The 19,875-nt window shown below is 37.3% G+C and overlaps 1 protein-coding gene across 1 annotated transcript; it reads right to left on the reverse strand.

Annotated features, from left to right (window-relative positions):
• Positions 1–10,415: 10,415 nt before the first annotated feature.
• AREG (amphiregulin) lies at positions 10,416–19,875 on the reverse strand. Its single transcript, XM_005874812.2, has 6 exons — positions 19,732–19,875; positions 18,449–18,679; positions 15,624–15,822; positions 14,547–14,702; positions 13,009–13,120; positions 10,416–10,668 (listed from the first exon to the last, which is right to left on the reverse strand). The coding sequence occupies exons 1-5, from the start codon at positions 19,790–19,792 to the stop codon at positions 13,027–13,029; spliced, it is 741 nt and encodes a 246-aa protein (XP_005874874.1). The 5' UTR covers positions 19,793–19,875; the 3' UTR covers positions 10,416–10,668; positions 13,009–13,026.

The following is a 19,875-nucleotide window of genomic DNA, read 5'->3' on the forward strand; positions in this document are numbered from 1 at the left end:
GAGAGAGGGGCCAGGGACTGAACCTATAACCCAGGTACATGTCCTGAACTGAAATCCAACCCGTGACCCTTTGGTGCACAGGCCAACATTCTAACCACTGAGCAACACTTGCCCGGGCACTTCGATTAACATAGTAGTGTTACATTTCACATTTTGATACTTAATCCTCGTGGAACCCACATTTGACTATGATGTAAGGTAGTTATCTAATTTTATTTTTCTCCACATTCTAATGCCCTTTATATCTGCTGAGCAGTCAGTAGTTCCCCCTATTAATTCATAGTGCTATCTTTATCTTATGATAAATTCTCTCTGGGCTCTCTGTGTTGTTCCATTGCTCTATTTGTCTATACTTATGCTAGAACTACACTGTTTTACTACTTTACTTTGTATATGTCTTTATTTATAAGGCTCCTTTTCATGCTTTTTGTTGTTCAAAATAGCAGATTTTCATGGACTATTATTGTCCTATGCAAATTTTAGCATATGATTTATGAAGTTTCTCAAAATATGCATTTTGATTAGCATTTTGTTGAATCTGAGGATTTGAGAAGAGAATTAATTAACCTCTTTCTATCCTAAAGTCTAAAAGAAGGGGGTGTTTCTCCATGACAAATTTCTTTATTTCTCTTAACAAGCATCTAAATTTTTTAAATGAAGTCATATATTCATTGTTAAAACACATATATCTTATAGTTTTCTAGTAATTGTGAATGCTATTTTATATTTTATTTTAATATTTATTTAATTTGTCAGTGAAAAAAATACTATTAATTTTGGAATTTTATATTACATCTGGCAATCCCATGAAATTATCTTATAAATTCTAAGAGTTGCTATTCTGGTAGCTTATCATATCTGCAAACAAGAACAGTTTTATTTATTTTCAACAAATTGTTTTATCTTTTACATTTTTTTTCAACTTTAGTCAACATTGCTATGTTCAACAATAGAAGTGTTAATAAGCATTTTGCCTCATTCCTAATCACAAAGAGAAAGCATCTCTAGATAAGTATAAATTTCACTGTAAGTTCCAGTATATAGCTTTAATGAAGCTCCAAATGTGTTTTATTCCTAGTTTTAAAATCATTTTAAACTACAAATAGATTTTGCACTTAACTGCTTTCTTTGCTTTGTAAGAAAATACTTTTTTAAAGAACATCCTTTTTTATTCTATTTGTATAAGAGAAAAAAATTCTATTTGTTTTTACTCTATTTTATCTAACAAGTAGAGGCCCGGTGCACAAAATTCGTGCACTAGAGGGTGTGGGTGTCCCTCAGCCCAGCCTGCACCCTCTCCAATCTGGGATCCCTCGGGGGATGTCCGACTGTTGGACATTCCTCTCACAATCTGGGACCGCTGGCTCCCAACCGCTCACCTGCCTGCCAGCCTGATCACCCCCTAACCACTCCCCTGCCAGCCTGATCGATGCCGAATTGCTCCCCTGCTGGCCCAATTGCCCCCAACTGCACTCCTCTGCTGGCCATTTTGTGGTGACCATCTTGTGACCACATGGGGGCGGCCATCTTTTCAAGGGTGTGATGGTCAATTTGCATATTACCTCTTTATTATATAGGATGATATACTTTCTAATGGTAAACCATTCTTGAATTCCTGGAAAAACTCTATTTTCATGATTAATTTTTCACATCTAGTCTCATAAGTGTAATGTGCCCATGATTTTTTCTTTTCTTTGTTTTATATTTTTATTGATTTCAGAGAGGAAGGGAAAGGGAGAGAGAGAGAGAAACATCAATGATGAGAGAGAATCATTGATTGGCTGCCTCTTGCACGCCCCTACTGGGAATTGAGTCTGCAATCTGGGCATGTGCTCTTGACCAGATTCAAACTTGGGACCCTTCTGTCTGCAGGTCAATGCTCTATCCACTGAACCAAACTGGCTAGGGTGTGATTTTTTTTTCTTACATTGCCCTTGTACACATTGGCACTAGTATCATACAATAAGCTGGGCATATTTTACTAGTAGTCTTTTTTTTACCCTTTCAAAGTTAACTTAACAATTGCAAGGTATTATTGTTTCATTATTATTATTTCTAAATGTTTTTATTGATTTTAGAGAGAGAGGAAAGGAGAGCGAAAGAGAGATAGAAACATCTATGAGAGAGAGACATTGATTGGATGCCTCCTGCAGGCCCCTACTGGGGATCTAGACTGTAATCTGAGCATGTATGTGCCCAGAATAGGAATTGAATCAGGGACCTCTTGGTTCATGGGCTGATGCTCAACCACTGAGCCACACCACCTAGTCTACTCTTTCTTTACATTCTTAACAACTATAAAGCCATATGAGCTGGGGTTTTTTGGAGGGGTGTGTGCTGAACTGTGATCACCCTTTCAATTTTTTTATTGTTTACTGGTTTAAGTTTTCTATTTGTCCCATTAGACATTTTAAATATACATAGTTTTTGTGTTTTTATAGAAATTTATTCATTATACCTGTGGTTTTGTATTTTAGTATCACCTTGCAACATTAGCAAAAGGGAAGAATTTTAGATCTTTTAAAAATATATTTTATTGATTTCAGAGAGGAAGAGAGAGGGAGAGAGAGATGAAAACATCGTGATGAGAGACAATCATTGATCAGCTGCTTCCTTCACGCCCCTTACTGGGGATGGAGCCTGCAAACGAGGCATGTGCCCTGACAAGGAATCAAACTGTGACCTCCTGGTTCATAGGTCAATGCTGAACCACTGAGCCACACAGGCTGGGCAGGTTTTAGATCTTTAATTTTATTATTGGATCATTGAATTAAGCAAACTTAGAGCATCCTACCTCTATATTTCATTTATGAGATATAAACTTATCCTTTTAAGCCATTAAAATTTATGTTTGTGGGTTTTAGTACTCACCCTCTTTTACTTTTAAATCGTTCCTATAGTTATTTCTCCTTTTTCTTTTTACCTTTCATCTTGTGTATCTTTTTTATTTTGATAATTTTAACCAAGGCCTATCTTATTAATATTTTTAAAAAGAACCTTTTGGCTTTGTTTTTCAATTATCTTTATTTCTGCCTTTATTTTAAATAGTCCCTTCTTTGGGTTTATTCTATTGATCTTTTTATAAATTTTGAGTTAAGCTTTTCTTATTTTTCTGAAAAATATATTTAAATCTACAAATCATCTGTTAAGTACTATTTTAGCTGAGCTTCACAAATTGTGAGCAGTAAAAGAGATTTCATTCAGTTCTAAGTATACTGTAATTTTCCTGAAGATAACTTTTACCTCAAAAATTATGTATTATGTTAGTTATGTTCTAAAAACTTTCTTATTGCATTGCATTATGACCCTATGACCCAAGCTGCCAACCACTTAACACCAGCACTCACATACATCAACTCCCAGAGCAGTTGATGACACACTTGATCTTCCCAGAGAGTCCTGGAAGAAGGTTGGATTGCACTGTCCAATGCATCATTGTGTTTATAATAGACTAGTAGCCCTGCGCACGAATCTGTGCACCAGTAGTTTGCCAGTAGCTCCCTGCCGCCCTCTGGTAGCTCTCCACCCGCTGCCCCACCTCCTGTAGACTCCTGCCCACACTCCCCCCAACCCCCCAATAGCTTGCGGTCCTGCCCCCTCCTGTAGCTTTCTGCTGCCTGCTTGTAGCTTGCTTCCCCACCCTTCTGCTGATCTGTGATCCAGTAGTTATGCAGTTGATCATTACGGTTCATAGCGTAATGACCATTTGCATATTACATCTTTATTATATAGGATGCTCAATAAATATTTAGCATTTAATTAATAGTTAAATGAACATAGTATATGTTGTAATTTGAGCAACTAGAGAGTAATGTAACATATTTGCATGAGGTATTTCTAAATAATTATGCTGATTTCTAAAACACAAAAGAAAATCAGCATCATTACTTTAGTCACTCCTCATAAAGGTCAGATATATCAAACAAAGTGAATTATTAATTATTGAGAGTATAGTTATCTATCTTGGCACTGTCTAAATCTTTTACTCTGCCATTTCCCTTCTGTTATTAACTTTGCAGATACTTCTCCTTAGGACTTATGAGATGTTGCTTTTCAGTAACCTATGCTTACCTGGTACATAGTTGAAGTTTAATAATTATTTGTAATTATTTACTGAATGAATGACAAAGTAGCCTAGAAGTAAGAATTACATTGTTCAGAAATAAACCAGGCACTTTAGCAGATGCTCATCACGCCCCATCTATATATCCCAGGTTGTATCTTTCTAAGCACATTGGCCCTACCTACAGCCCACCTGTATCTCATGCTTGGGGATTTTCTCTGACCCCTGCAATTCACTTTGCCTACACATGAAGCAGGCCAAAAGTTTCATGGAATTAACCTCATTTACCCTAGAGCAGCTCTTAACCAATTATTTGAAAATTTATGGATAGTTCTTCTAGCTTCTTTACCCCTTGGGTGGGCTAACTATAAGGTGTGTGTTCTGTACTGTGAGAATGTATAGATTGGGAAGTTTTGTGAAGGCAGCACAGATAGATAGAAAGTGTCATCTTCTCTGAGTCTTGTAGAAATAAGCCAGCTATTTTAAGAGGTTGTAAACCATGCTAAGCTGGAATGGAGATAGCATTCCTACCCAAAGCAAGCACCTTGACAATAGGAACACTAGCAGAGAAAGGAGGTTAAGTAACCCAGCTCTGGAGGCAGAGAGCCTGACTCTCATTTACTAGCTGTGTGACCCTGGATAAGTTACTTAATCTCCTTGAGCCTTACTTTATTTATCTCTAAAATGTTCTTACTTTCTAAAAGTTATGGTGATTAGATGGGTTACTATGTATAAAGCATTTAGAACAGTCTGTGGGGGCCCAGCTGGTGTAACTCAGTGGTTGAGCATCGACCCAGGAACCAAGAGGCCACTGGTTCAATTCCCAATCAGGTCAGGGCATGTGCCCATGTTGTGGGGTCAATCCCCTGTGGGGGGCATGCAGGAGGCAGCCTATTGATGATGTTTCTCTCTCATTGATGTTTCTAGCTCTCTCTGTCCCTTTCCCTACCTCTCTCTCTAAAAAATCAATTAAAAATATTTTTAAAAAGAACAATCTGTGGGAATATCTGAGTACTTAATAAACTTAAAAGTATTATTTTTATTATGAAAGTAGTAATTTTTTTCTTCTATTCCACTGTAACAGTTTGCTAAACTTTTATTTTAAAGGATAGAAAAGTACATGGGATAACAGATAAGTGCCTAAAACCTTCACAGTGGCTATAAATAGTCAGGGTCCTTACTCTAAGTGTTTGGTAACAACTGGGAAATTTTGTCAATCCTATATAATAAAACCCTAATATGCAAATTGACCAAATGGTGGAATGACCGGTCGCTATGATGTGCAATGACCACCAGGGGGCAGATGCTCAACACAGGAGCTTCACCTTGGTGGTCATTGAGCTCCCACAGGGAGAGCGCCGCTCAGCCAGAAGCCGGTCTCAGGACTGGCAAGTGCAGCGGCGGTGGCAGGAGTGGGGGGAGCCTCTCCTGCCTCTGCAGCAGCACTAAGGACCCCTGGGGGGATGTCCGACTGCCCAGAGCAGGCCTAAGCCGACAGGCGGACATCCCCCAAGGGGTTCAGGTCTGTGAGAAGGTGCAGGCCAGGCTGAGGGACCCTCCCCCCCAGTGCACGAATATCATGCACTGGGCCTCTAGTATAAACATATTTTCTTCAGACTCATTATAGCCTCCTTATTACCTTGAAGCTGCTTTTGTGGTTGCAATTACCATATATATTTTGGCAACTCTTAATCTATAATTCTTGCCCTTCCTGAACTTCTGACTGTATCTAAATGCTTACTAGGTGTCTCCTGACATCCCAAACTCAACAGATCCAAAGCAGAACTCATTATCACACTTTCAGAACTGGACTTTTCTTCTTAGTTGCTCAATCTCAGATATGAGGTAAGGGCCTGGGTTGATCCAGTGGACTAATTGACTGGGCTGGTTGGTACTTATTGCCTCATAAGTTCATTACAGATTGGTAAGGATGACTTTGCAAAGTAGAGAAGAGCCATTCGTCAGTCAAGGACAACTAAAAAGCCATGCTTCCCACTTAGAATATTCATTAAGCTAGTTCAAAAAACTCCCTACTTTAAATTATGATGTCACCATCTGCCTAGCCACCGAAGACCAGGAACCTGAGGGTCATCTTAGATTTTCTCTTTTCTCTCACCTTCCTCATTATGCTCAGCCTTACTTTTACAATAAATAACTTTGTTTTTGTGCTTTTAACTATTTTAGAAAAAGTATTCAAATACAGGTTGAGTTTCTCTTTCCCTGCTTTCGCTTCCCAGGTTCAGGTGTTCATTTCTCGCTTGGCATATTTCAACTGCTTCCAAGACGATCTTCCACCCTTTGGCTTTGGCTCAAGTCCCTTTTTACATATGGTTGCCTGTGACCTACTTGGAATGCAAATCTGATCAAGTTTATAGTACTGATCAACTGGCTTTAATGGCTCCTCATGGCCTAGAGTGTAAGTCAAAGGCCCTGTGTGACCCTGCCCTTACCACTCCAGCTTCCTTTGCAGCCTGTTGACTTCACACTTCCTGTTTCAACAACACTAAACTATTTTATGTGTTTTCACTTTCAGGTCGTACTGTTTAATTACTTCATAATTTTGTTTGTACCTATAATGATCTCTCTGTCACTCCTACTCATTCTTCAAGGATAATGTTGGGGTAGCATCTCTGTAGGAAGCCCTCCCTAACTTATCAGGCTGAGTGAGGTGAGAGCTCCCTGAACACCCAAGGATCTTGGTACACACCTCATCCAGTTACTTACTGCACTTTCTCGCACCAACTAGGAGAAAAACATATCAAAGTCAGAGACTTGCTTCATGTTCTAGCACTATACTTGAATCATCCACAATAAATGTCTAGTGAGTAAGGCTGAAGAAAATGTATACTGTAGATATTTAGGCTGAGGTGAGTCAGAGGTTCTCAGCACAAGTATTATATAGGAAATACCTAGGAATCTTTAAAAAAAATACAGATGCCAATGGCCCACCCCAATCTATGTTGTTTTTTTAAATTTTTTATTAAAGTATAGTTTGCATACACTATTAGATGTTTCAGGTGTACAACATTTGTGATTTGACATTTATATACCTTACAATGTGATCACCACACTAAATCTAGTAATCATCTGTCACCATTCAAAGCTATTGCAGTATTATTGACTGTTTCCCTTCAATCCTTTTCACCTATTCCCCCAAACCCATCCTCTCTGGCAACCATTAATTTGTTCTCTGTTTCTAGAAGTATTTTATGTGGGGTTTTTTTGTTGTTGTTCATTATTTTGCAATTCAGTGATTTTATTCCTTCATTTTTATTGAATTTATTCAGGTGACATTGGTTAACAAAATTATTCAGGTTTCAGGTGTCAACTGTTTTACACTAAAAAGGCCAAAACATTGAGTTGCCTGGGTGATTTATCTATAAATGACCTGTGATCCACTTCACAGCATCTTTTTTGACTTTTATTTTTTAAATTTATTATTTTTGTTAAATTTATTGGGATAATATTGGTTAATAAAATTATATAGGTTTTGGGTGTACAATTCTATAACACATCATCTGTATGCGGTATTGTGTGTTAACCACGTCAAGTCAAGTCTCCTTCCATTGCCATTTATCCCCCCTTTCCCCTTGTCTACCTCCCCCCACCCAGCCCCCTTTCCCTCTGGTAATTACCATACTGTTGTCTGTATTTCATAGTCAAGATAGGATGTCCGCTTTCACCACTCTTATTAAACATAGTACTGGAAGTCCTAGCCATAGCAATCAGACAATAAGAAGGAATAAAAGGCAACCAAATTGGAAAGGAAGAAATAAAACTCATTATTTGCAGATGACACAATGCTATATATAGGGAACCCTAAGGATTCCCCAAAAAACTACTAGAACTGACAAATTCAGTAATGTAGCAGGACACAAAATATATATCCAGAAATAGGTTGCATTTTTATACAGCAAAAATACACTATCAGAAAGGGAAACTAAGAAAATCCCATTTACAATTGCATAAAAAAATACCTTGGAATAAATTTAACCAAGGATGTAAAAGACCTGTATTTAGAAAATTATAAGATACTGAAGGAAGAAATTGAAGAAGATACAAATAAAAGGAAGCATATATCATGTTAATGGACATCATTAAAATGTCCATACTACCCAAGCAATCTATAGATTCAATGCAATTCCTATCAAGATAACAATGATGTATTTCACAGAACTAGAACAAATACTCAAAAAATTCATATGGAACCACAAAAGACCTCACATAGCCACAGCAATCTTGAAAAAGAACAAAGTTGGAGGAATCACGCTACCTGATATCAAACTATATACTCCAAGGCCATAGTAATCAAAACAGCATGGTACTGGCATAAAAAGACATACAGATCAATGGTAAATCAATATTTAACAAAATAGGATGAACATACAATGGGGTAAAGATAGTTTATTCAATAAATGGTGTTGAAAATTGGACAAATATGTGCAAAAATATAAAATTAGACCACCTTCTTACACCATATGCAATAACAAACTTAAAATGGATTAAAGACTTAAATGTAAGACTCAAAACCATAAAAATCCTAGAAAAAAATATTGGTAGTAAAATCTCAGATATTTCTTGTAGCAATATTTTTTTCCTGATATGTCTCCTCAGTCAAGGAAAGATAAACAAATGGGACTACATAAAATTAAAAAGTTTTTGCATAACAAAATAACCATCAACAAAATGAAAAGACAACCCACTGAATGGGAGAACATATTCACCCATTATACATCTAGGGGTTAATATCAAAATTTTATGAAGAACTTATACAACACCAAAGGAAAACCAAATAATCCAATTTAAAAATGAATAGATTTTTCTCCGAAGAAAACATACAGATGGACAATAGATATATGAAAAGATGCTAAAACCACAATGAGATATCACCTCACACTTGTCAGAATGGCTATCATCAATAAATCAACAAACAAGTGCTGGAGAAAAGGGAACACTTGTGCACTGTTGGTAGGAATGCAGATTGGTGCAGCACTGTGGAAAACAGTATGGAGTTTCCTTTAAAAATTAAAAATGGAACTGCCTTATGACCCAGCAACTTCACTTCTGGGAATATAACCGAAGAAAACCAAAACACTGATACAAAAGAATATATGCACCACTATGTTCATTGCAGCATTATTTATAATACCCAAGATAAGAAAGCTGTGGTATATTTACACAATGGAATACAACTTAGCCTGTAAGAAGAAGGAAATTTTACTTTTTGCAACAGTATGGATGGACCTGGAGAGTATTATGCTAAGTGAAATAAGCCAGTCATAGAAAGACAATAACATTGATTTCATTTAAATGTGAAATCTGATGAACAAAACAAACACATAAAGTGGAAACAGACTTAAAGATACAGAAAACAGACTGACAGCTGTCAGAGGGGAGGGGTTTGGTGAAAAAGGTAAAGGAATTAAACAAAAACAAAACAAAATCCCACACCCCATTCCTTTAAATCCGAAGGTCAGAAAGGGGAGCCTGGGCATGTAGTCATTTAAAACTCACGTGACAATGTGCAGGTGAGGCTGGGTAGCAATTGGTTAGATGATCAATGGGCAAGAATTTCATAAGTTGTATGCTAGAGACAGATGGAAGTACTGATGTGCAAGGCAGCTTTCATTCATGAAATTCTGTGTGATGATTGCTGGGATTATGCTTATTATTGGTTAATTTCCCCAAGATGCTCTCCACATATTTTAAAGATTGTTTTGTATGCAGGTAACTTAGTTGACCAGCCAGGAACCAGACTGTGAGTCATTCCATAACATTAATGTTCTTGAAAGACTACCCACCACAAATACACAAGTATTTGTTTTAAAAGATGTAAGAAAATGTAGCAAGAGGAGGAAAGGGAGGTGTGGGTTTTAGATGCTTTATACATCCATGCCATCATGTTAGGGAAAGAGTTTCAAATCTAAGTACTTTCTAGTTCTCTTGAAATGCCACATTTGTAATATTTAATCCTATTCATGTCACCTTATTTATGGTGATGATGATGAGCAGTTGATTTTCTCTCTTTTATATTATCAGTGTCTATGCAGTGTCATATGTTCATTTTAGAGGCTTTTATAATTACCAGGACTTGGAATAAACTCTACGTGAAATAAGAAAGCCAGTTTGAGACATTAGTATTTGTGGGAGAACTAAGTGGAAGAAAATAAGTTTATAATTTTCCCATGATGAATGCTAAGAAAAGGAATACGTTTTGAATATGAACATAAACCAGTAAAAAAAAAAAAAAAAAAAGGGAAGGAACTCCTTTTAAAACAATCACCTAAGTGTTATGAGAAAATACTCCAGAGTCTTACAATCTCAAAACTAACTTTCAATATTCAAACTCTCAATCTGTTTGATTAAAAAAGTTTATTGAGCTGTAAAATAAATACACTTCCATTAAATATTAAATAAATTATTTACAACCTGAAAAAATACTTTTTCTCTCCATGCATCTTTATATACAGACATAAGACTTGCATAAAAAGTGACCATTGAAAGTTTAAAACCATTAGAACAAGAACGTTCTGTTTTCTTATGATCCACTGAAAAGAGGAACCAACTCATCACTCCTGGTTGTGACTTGGCAGTGACTCCGATCCCTGTTCAAAAATAAAATAAGGTGTTAGAAAGAAGCTCAGTTCCAGCACAGCTTTAAGAATATGTCAAAGAATCAGAATTTCTGTCAACTTGTATTTCTAGGCTGTCTTAGGAAGAATGCCACAAGCGTTTCAGAGCCAGACTATCACACTGATTTGAATCCCTCTTTCACACCTCCTTTGGTTACATGCCTACTTAGGTAGAAGGCTGCATATGCTTAAACCTGTTCCATTAAATTCTGCTTAATAAGAGGCAACAACAGTAACCAAATCTATGCAGTGGACATAGTTAAAAACAAAGGTTAAGTGGCTCAGTGTATTTATGTTATACAGTTAATTTAAGATAATTAGTAGCGAGAGCATAATAATAGTAGCTACCAGTTAATAGGCAGCCACTGTGTGCCAGCGCAGCATATTCCTTTACCTAAAATCATCTGGGACCTGCTTGGGAGGGAGAGGAGGATAAAGGGGGGATAAATAGTGATGGAAGGAGACATGACTTGGGGTGGTAAACACGCAATACAATATACAGACGATATAGTATAGAACTGTACAACTGAAACCTATATAACTTTATTAACCAAAGTCACCCTTAATAAATTCAATAAAAATAATAAAAATTAAAAAAGAAATCTCAGTTGCACTAAGACACTAAAAATCCACCCTCATTCATGTTGGTAGTCTTAGCATCAGCACATTGAGCCCATACATTAATACGTTTTCATACAATAAGGACCTGAGTATAGCATTGGCATGGATAATTACCCATTTCCTGAGTTTACTGAGTTAGTTATGTAATAGGCTTGCAACATACCAATGTCAAATGTGGTATTTTCCCAAGCAAGCATCTAGAATGTTAATTTAAAATGGAAATGCTGATTTAGTCAATTTGGAATTTGGCTTAAAAATATGCATATTTAATAAGCATCTCAAGTCATTCTTAAACTCATCAAAGGGGAAAAAATCAATGACTTAAGGATGGGACATCTTTCCTAAATGTCTGAGGAAACAGAGTTCCTTCTTCTGACTGATTTTAAGTGTGTCCTTGAGCTCCTTGCCTCCCTCTTCCTCTAGAAGTTTGCTTCATTAGTGTTCACTTTGTTATCTATCAAATATCCCTCTCCATACTTTCTTACCTTCTTCCTACCAACATGCTCAACTCATCTTCTTTACAAAAAAATTAAAAATAAAAACTGCAGTATATACTCTAACCAAGCTCTCACAAATCTGCACCCCCTTCACCCTTCCTACTCTGTTCCTTTAAAAGGATATTCACCCTGCTGTCTCCACCTCACATTTGTAATGCAAGCACTCCGACTTTGGCTCTCCATCATGTGAGCTTAATCTATCATTTCAACCTACTCTCCCCCAACATGCATTTGAACTAGGCTAGTTGTCACAAGTTTCCAAATGACCTAGTGCATCTCACAGCATTAATCTTCCTCTCCTTTCATAATTGCTTGTCCCAATCTCATCAGTCCTTTAAGGCTTACTCCAATGCCACCCGATATTTCCATTCTCTCACGCTGTGTAAATGTATCCTACTGGATTCCTTCTACCCCTTCATTGGAAACTCCTCATATACCATTGGTTTCTTTCTTTTTTTAAAAATTAATTTATTGGGGTGACGTTGGTTAAGAAGATTATATAGGTTTCAAGTGTACATTTCTATGATACATCATCTGTATATTGCATTGTGTACCCACCACCCAAAGTCAAGGCTTCTGTCACCATATAATTGATCTCCTTTACCTTTTACTCCCCCTCCACCTTCTTTCGCACTGGAAACCACCATACCATTGTGTGCGTCTATAAGGTTTTATTTTTCTCATTTGTTCATTTACTGCTTTCAGTTTTATATCCCACATGAGTGAAATCATATGATTCTTGGCTTTTTCTGTCTTACTTAGCTAGCTTAGTATAATATTCTCAGGATCCAAAGAAGATGTGGTATATATATATATATATATACTGAAATACTACTCTACCATAAGAAAAGATGAAATATGGTCCTTTGCAACAACATTGGTTCCTTTCTCATGACACACATTTCACTTCACCTAGTATTCTGTTTCCTTACCTAATTTTCTGTCTACTAAACATTAAGTTTGTTGAGAAGAGCATCTATGTTTCCCTCATGTTTATATCCCTTATAATACTAAGGACAGAGCCCTTTCTCAATATTGAACTCCACCTCCTGTTTAAAGAATAACATCTTAATGTAGCCAATGTTCACAGTGTATCCATAATTAAGAACACTTACTTTCCTCATTTTTCTTAATAGATGCTATATTTTTTCAAAATTACATTATGTGATCTAATGATATCTTTCAAAATACAAACCTGTCATATCATCTTCATTTATGCTATGATGTGTGCATTTCCATTTTCTTGTCGAAGTTTCTTTTGTTCTTCAGCTTCTCCTTCATATTCCCTGAAGTATCGCTTTCGAAGCCTTCAGAGAACAAAATATTCTACTGTCATCAACATTTTATTTATCATCTATTAACTGGGGTTTTCGTGAGTACAGGGAATTCCTTTTTGTGCATCCTTTATAGACCATTATACATTATACCCTACACCAAACCAAACCAACATGATAAAGTTTTTTTCATGTTTTCCAAAGGATTATTAAATATTTCAACTTGAATAATTACAGGTTTAAATAATTACTTCAAAACATCTTTAATTGGCAACCTTTTTTTTCTTTCTCTCCTATGTCAAATAATAATGGTTTGTCTGAGGGTATCTTTCCTAAACACATCTGCATATCTAGCTTGAGGTACTAACAGATCAAAATCATTTCTAGGGTGTGCAAAACAAATTTAAACCACAGATCAAACTTTATGTGCACCATAAAACAGTGTTCTTTTTTTATGTGCCATTTTATCATTATCTGATCGGCATTTAAAATAATAGTAAACAATGGCAGAGATAACCCCTTGTTTCCTGAATGGCAAGAGTGGTGGATCATGTACACAATCCAGTTGTTAAAGTAATTTACCAAGACCTAAAATTAGAATAATGAGTCTATTGCTTTTCCCAAGCTCTAGTAGCACATGAGTCATCATAGAGCCATTCACACCCTCCCCCAGCTTCCTTAATTCACTGACTTCTGTTTGAAAGACAATGCCATTTTGACATACCCACCCGTGTCTACAAGCCGGAACAGTCTAGTTCTAGCATTCATTGGTCATGAAGTGAAGTATGTGATCTGTTACTGTGAGCACAGAGAAGATATTGCAGGAGCGAAACAAGTAATAGAATTGTCCCTGCTTCCTACGCCATACCATACCTCCATATGGAGGAAATGTTGTGTGTTTTTAATAATTGAGTTCCCATATTGCATTTGACCATAACAAAATAGGCATAAGCTCTAAGTAAATTAGGATCATGCTATAAAATTCCTAATTTGGAATTTTGCATTCTAATAAAAGCAAAGACATATCTTTTCTGGGCTCCTGTTTTGAAGCTCTCTGTGATTTTTAGTATCAAAGCAGTATCTTTGACAACCTACTTTGAACCAGGCCTTAGATTCTGGGAGGCTAGCTTAAGCTTAAGATACTCATAGTAGATACCAACACTCTGCAATTTGAAAGTAGTCATGAGTAGAAATACGACATGAAACAAAACCATCAATTTTCAAGTTCAAAAAATGTCTAGATTTTGTGGAAAAGGCCTTTACATATTAAGTTTCTGTGGTGGTAAAAGTAACATAAATTTGGACCATACTGTGATCTTTGTCAATGGAGTATAAAGATATGACCAAAGATCACATGCCACCAATAGAATAATTTATTTAAAATATGATAGTATAATAAAAATATTGAAATTAACCTGGCATGATTTCATGAGAAATGTTTAAGTTATGCCATACTTACTGGATTATAATAATAGCAGCAACAACAGCGAAGGTCACAGCTGAGACAAAGGCAGTTATGACTGCTAACGTAATTTTTGATAAGTCACCATCAACCATGCTGTGAGTCTTCATGGACTTTTCCCCACACCGTTGACCAAAGTAATCCTGATGACATCTGTAAACAACCCACATTTCAAAATTATAATCTCTAAAAACATTCTATATATTTTAGGCTTACTTTCCAGGTTATAGCCATTTAATTCTAATATTTAAAAAATAAAGCACGCCTTATTTGTATTTCAAATTCTAAGACATACAGTGCATTCGAGCCAAAGATCTGTTCGTAAGAGAACAAGTTGAGATTAGTTTGCGTGTTATTCTAGGAAGACACACCTTTTCATTCTTTGTGCTCTTTTTATGACCAGCTGATGAGTTCAGTGATTTGTTATGCAGCTAAAACATTTCACTATCGTTTCATGTACTAGCAGCTTTTGGGGGGAAGGAGGATAGAACAACATTATGTGAAAAGTATCTTTAGGTCTTTTTTTACAAAGAGGTTTTGTAAAACCTATGTTGTAAAATGATGGTTTGTACCAGGGGTCAGTCAACTACAGCCCATGGGTCAAATCTGGCCATTTGTCAGGGTTTTTAAAGTGTACAAGCCAAAATTTTTTTTACATTTTAATTGATTTTTAGAGTGAGGAATGGAGAGGGAGAGAAAGAGAAAGAGAGAGAGAAACATCAATGTGAAAGAGAAACATTGATTAGCCACCTCCTGCATGCCCCTACCAGGAATCTAGACTGCAACCAGGGCACGTACCCTGACCCAGAATCTGTCCACCATTCGGTGCACAGGAGGATGCCCAACCAACAGAGCCACACCTCTCAGGGCTACCCAGTTACTTTTTAATTTGTTGTATAAGTACATACATAATCTTGACCCAGGAAGTCTAAAATATTTACTGCCTGGTTCTTTAAGAAAAGGTTTGCAGACTCTTGGTTTATACATTGGAAATAAGAAAATGGTTTTCTGCAGCTGTAAGTTTCAGACATGGTGTTAGAAATACAGAATTCTACGTAATTTAGGAAAACTTACGTGCATGATACTGTTTTCAGATCCTCTATATATTTGCATTCTCCATGAATGCAGAAATTTTGAAATTTTGTATCACATGGATTTTTCTTTTTGTTTTTTCGATTTTTTCTATTTTTCTGTCCTTTTTTCTTTCTTTTGGGTTTGTCTGTAGTATTTTCACTTTCTGTTTTGTTTTCCTTGGGTTTAACTACCTGTTCAACTAAAAAAAAAAAAGATTTATTGACAAGAGTCTCTCTTCATTCTGAATATCATTTTGGAGACATGATAGAAAGAAATCCTAACAGTAAGAGCTCATGGGAATAGCCAGCATATTTGTCTCATTATTTAACACAATTCATACACAATAATAGAGCAAAGAGAATACATGTATCGTGTGGCACTTATAAATCTGAACCCCTTTGTTATTTATTCACTTAGAAACATATTTTGAATTTATATGTATCATTATTATCATTATTGATGATATGGGTTACCTGTCTAAGAAAACCCATAAAATATTTTAAACAGTTTTCAAATTTCTAGTAAATACCAAGTTCTTGGTCCTGGACATTAATTAAATTAAACTCAAATAACGGTGGAATGTATTGTTACCCAGATGATATAAAGGCGGACCCTGAAGTTGAGTGAAGATAGATAACTGGCCCTGGGACACGCGGCGTGCAAATGGCAGTGCTGGGACTTTACAGCCTGTCCTTTCCCCGCTCCATAATGTTTTCTCTTGGAAAAGGTCAATGCCATTTAATGTCATAAAGTGGGACATGGGCATATTTGTGGCTTTTACTTATCCATATGGGTCTAGTGCTCACTAACATAATTGGGAATTAGTGTGCATTGCCTGAGGGTGGGAAAACCTGAAATTTATACATTAGAGATCATCCGTTTTCTCCAACTCCCAGATTACAATGGACTATAATTGATCAATACCTTCCAGGGGGTTCATTTCTGTGGTCAATCAATTTGAAAAAATAAGAGTCTAGATATATTTGTTCTTGATGCTTCAGAGACTCATCTTAACTCCCAGATCCACAGAAATGTTTTTTTCATTGTCATAGTTATGCAGGGTATAGTTTCCCTACATGTTAAATATAGAAAGGAGGAGTTTTCATGTTAGAGCTGTGCATTTTGTAGTGTTAATCCCTGAATAGACATATCTGACCAAATATTGAGCAAAGCTCAATAACAAGAGGCAATGATCATAATGTCAATGTCATAATCCCATTAGTCATAATGGTCCTACAGTTTCCACTAAATGGAAAACATTAGAAACATAGGGAAAGGTATCAAGATAGAACCTTGTGATTAAAGAAACAACAAATAAATATTATAAATATTTCAGCAGGTTATTACAACAACATTAAGAATAGTCAAATTGGGAGCTATGTTTAATAGGTAGCTATTCAATTTTTATACTGAAATTTTCCTCTGATATTAAAAAAGTGCCACAAGTTAGAATAAGTCCTCTTATAGGTACATTGTAAATGGCTATTATTGCATTTTACCAGACATATTACAAAGTTTAGACAGAGGCAAATAGTTGCTACTCTGAATAACCCCTTGGATTTAATAGCCTTTCAAAGGAGTTAAACCAACATTTTCACTCTTATCACACAATGTACTGCAATTTTAACCACTAGCCATTTTCACTACTAACAATTTGACCTTTTGAAATATTAACAACTGGAAACATCTTTAAGAGAACAGTTTCTAGAATCTTAATGGTCTAATATAATTTCTCCAAAAGTAAGAATTATAAATGGACCTCTTCCCACCATACATCAAAGTACAAGTTCCGAAGCAAGGGAATAAAGTGGAGTGTTCACTAAAGCTTTTCCCACCTGTCACTTAAGCAGGTCACTGTCCCTATGGTATCACCTGTCCTCTCTCACCAGTTCTGGGATCCAGACAGAGAGGGAGAAGTCCAGGAAGCTAATGTTAGTAGAGAAGGGGCCTCATGTCCTGCCTTCACAGTGGATGATACTAGGATATTCAGATCTGATTTACTGATGACCTTGTCTGCCCTCGAACTCTGAAGTAATATGAGGGTAATGAACAATCTTTACCTCCTACTTAGATACTCTCATTTTAAGTAAATGTTATTTTCTAAAGCCAACAGACAAAGCGAAGAAAACTATGACTCACTATTATTGAGCAGACAAATGGGATTTGGAGTTAAATTGTGATTTTAGTGATGTAAAATCCATGCATATCTGTTCCTTAATATTTCCAGAAAATGCTATTATAATTACATATTATAATTACCTATTCAACACCTAGTGCTTAAGGCTGAAGTCCAATTGCTCCTTTCCCTCTGTTCCCTTGTGCTAGAATGTACTTCTTTAGGGAAGAGTGGTGGTGGGAGAGGGAACAAAAGCTGAGACACAGAGGAGACAGAACTAGCAGGTGTTTGTGTCTGCCTCTCAGAATAGGGTGTGTGAGGCACAGTGGGAAAGAGCATAGTATCTGGAATCAGACAGATTGGAGTTCTCATTCTGGCTCATCTGCTTACTGGCTAATGGAACCTTGAGCAGAACACTGAACCTTTTCAAGCTTCAATGATCACATCTGTGAAACGATATTTCCTATTCATAGAGTTGTTGTGAAGATTGGACTTAATAGACATAAAACATTAGAGATCTTGACATATAGGATGTGCCCTCATATAGCTCTTTCCATCTCAGTTTGTGGGCTTACCTAGCAGGCTATACAACAGCCACACATACCATAAAGCCACTGGAAGATTCAGGGAGCGGCTTTTCTTTGGAATTCGCTTTGCTCATACAAGCACACACTGCATAGAATACATTTTCGCCTTATCCTCTACTCACCTCTGACTGAATCATCTACGATATAGCCAGATATTTGCCTCTCAATATCATACTCTTCTGCATAGTCATAGTCGCTCCCCGAGGACAGTTCACTATCAGATGGCACCTCACTCACAAGGGAAATCTCACTTCTTGAGGTGACTTCAAATTCATCAGCACTGTAGTCCCCAGAAAAGGGTTCCCCTTTTCCAGAGTTGGTGTCATTGCCGGCCGATCCAGCAGCATAATGGGCTATGGGAGAAAGAACAAGGGAAGAAATGGTAAAGCAGAGTGCCTTTCTCGCCAGTCAGCTGCGTTCAGGAGAAATGTTTATCTTCTGATATCAAAGCAGTTATTGCATATGTGCTATTGCGATTGCGTCACTCATGAAAGCAACTCCACGTTTTGCCAACAAGCAAACTCAGCTGTTCCAATTACAGAGCTTCTTTCATCGAGGTTTTCTTTTCCACGGAGAGTCTACATTAATTTCCACATCAAAAAAAAAATACTGCCAAGTAGGCAAATTAATCTAACATACATAATTACTTAACAGGTATTGTCTAAATATTCCCATCTCTTCACATACCAAATGCATTGGTTGCTAGAATGCCGCCTGCCCCATGATACCTAGAACACTAGACAGGTTCTAGATACAAGTATCAAATTTCCTTAACACGTGCTCACATTTTCAAAAGCCAACGTACATAAAATGGAAAGAGTAACATAAAAGGTAGTCAATAATGATTCTTCGTTTCAGTTTTATTATTGTTGTTCTTGATTGAGAAAAAAAACAAAACACCTGGGAACTAGGTAAGGTACCCCAACTTTAGCCTTTAGACTTCAAGAAAACACTGGTGCTTTGAACTTCAACCTGGGACGATACGAGGTCCTCTAAGAAAGTGAAAACCAAATCGCTAGACAGAATTTAGACGAGACGCCTGAGTCCAGGGCTTAGAACTCTGAGATCTGCAGAGATCACGTCACCTCTCTGGACTTCGCCTGGTTTCTCCATCTAAAGCGGAGGCTGCGGATCACAGGATCTCTCAGGTCTCCGGCTGAACTTAGAGTACAGGACGGGGGTCTCCCGCACCCGCTTCCTGGCCTGGGAAGGGGGACACCTGCTTGCTATTCTCTTCCTCCCTGGGAGCACCCCCGGGGAGGAAGCTACTGTGAGTACCTCCCGCGGGAGAGTTGGGAGCCCAAAACGCATTTTTTTTAGAGGAGCTGCCGCAAAACTCCAGAGGCGAGCGCTTTTGCGGGCAGTGGGAGCAGCGCTGGGCGGATCAGAGCCGGGATGTCCTCACCTGAGCCCAGGATCAGCAGCGACAGCACCACGGGCGCCCGCGGCAGCAGCGGGGCTCTCATTGGTCCCTCGGCGCGGCGGCGTCGCGGTCTCTGGGGCAACCGGATCGGGAGCTGCGGCTGGAGGAGGAGGAGGTGGAAGAAGC

The sequence above is a fragment of the Myotis brandtii genome, unplaced genomic scaffold (assembly GCF_000412655.1).
Source record: "Myotis brandtii unplaced genomic scaffold, ASM41265v1 scaffold453, whole genome shotgun sequence".
Taxonomy (NCBI): domain Eukaryota; kingdom Metazoa; phylum Chordata; class Mammalia; order Chiroptera; family Vespertilionidae; genus Myotis; species Myotis brandtii.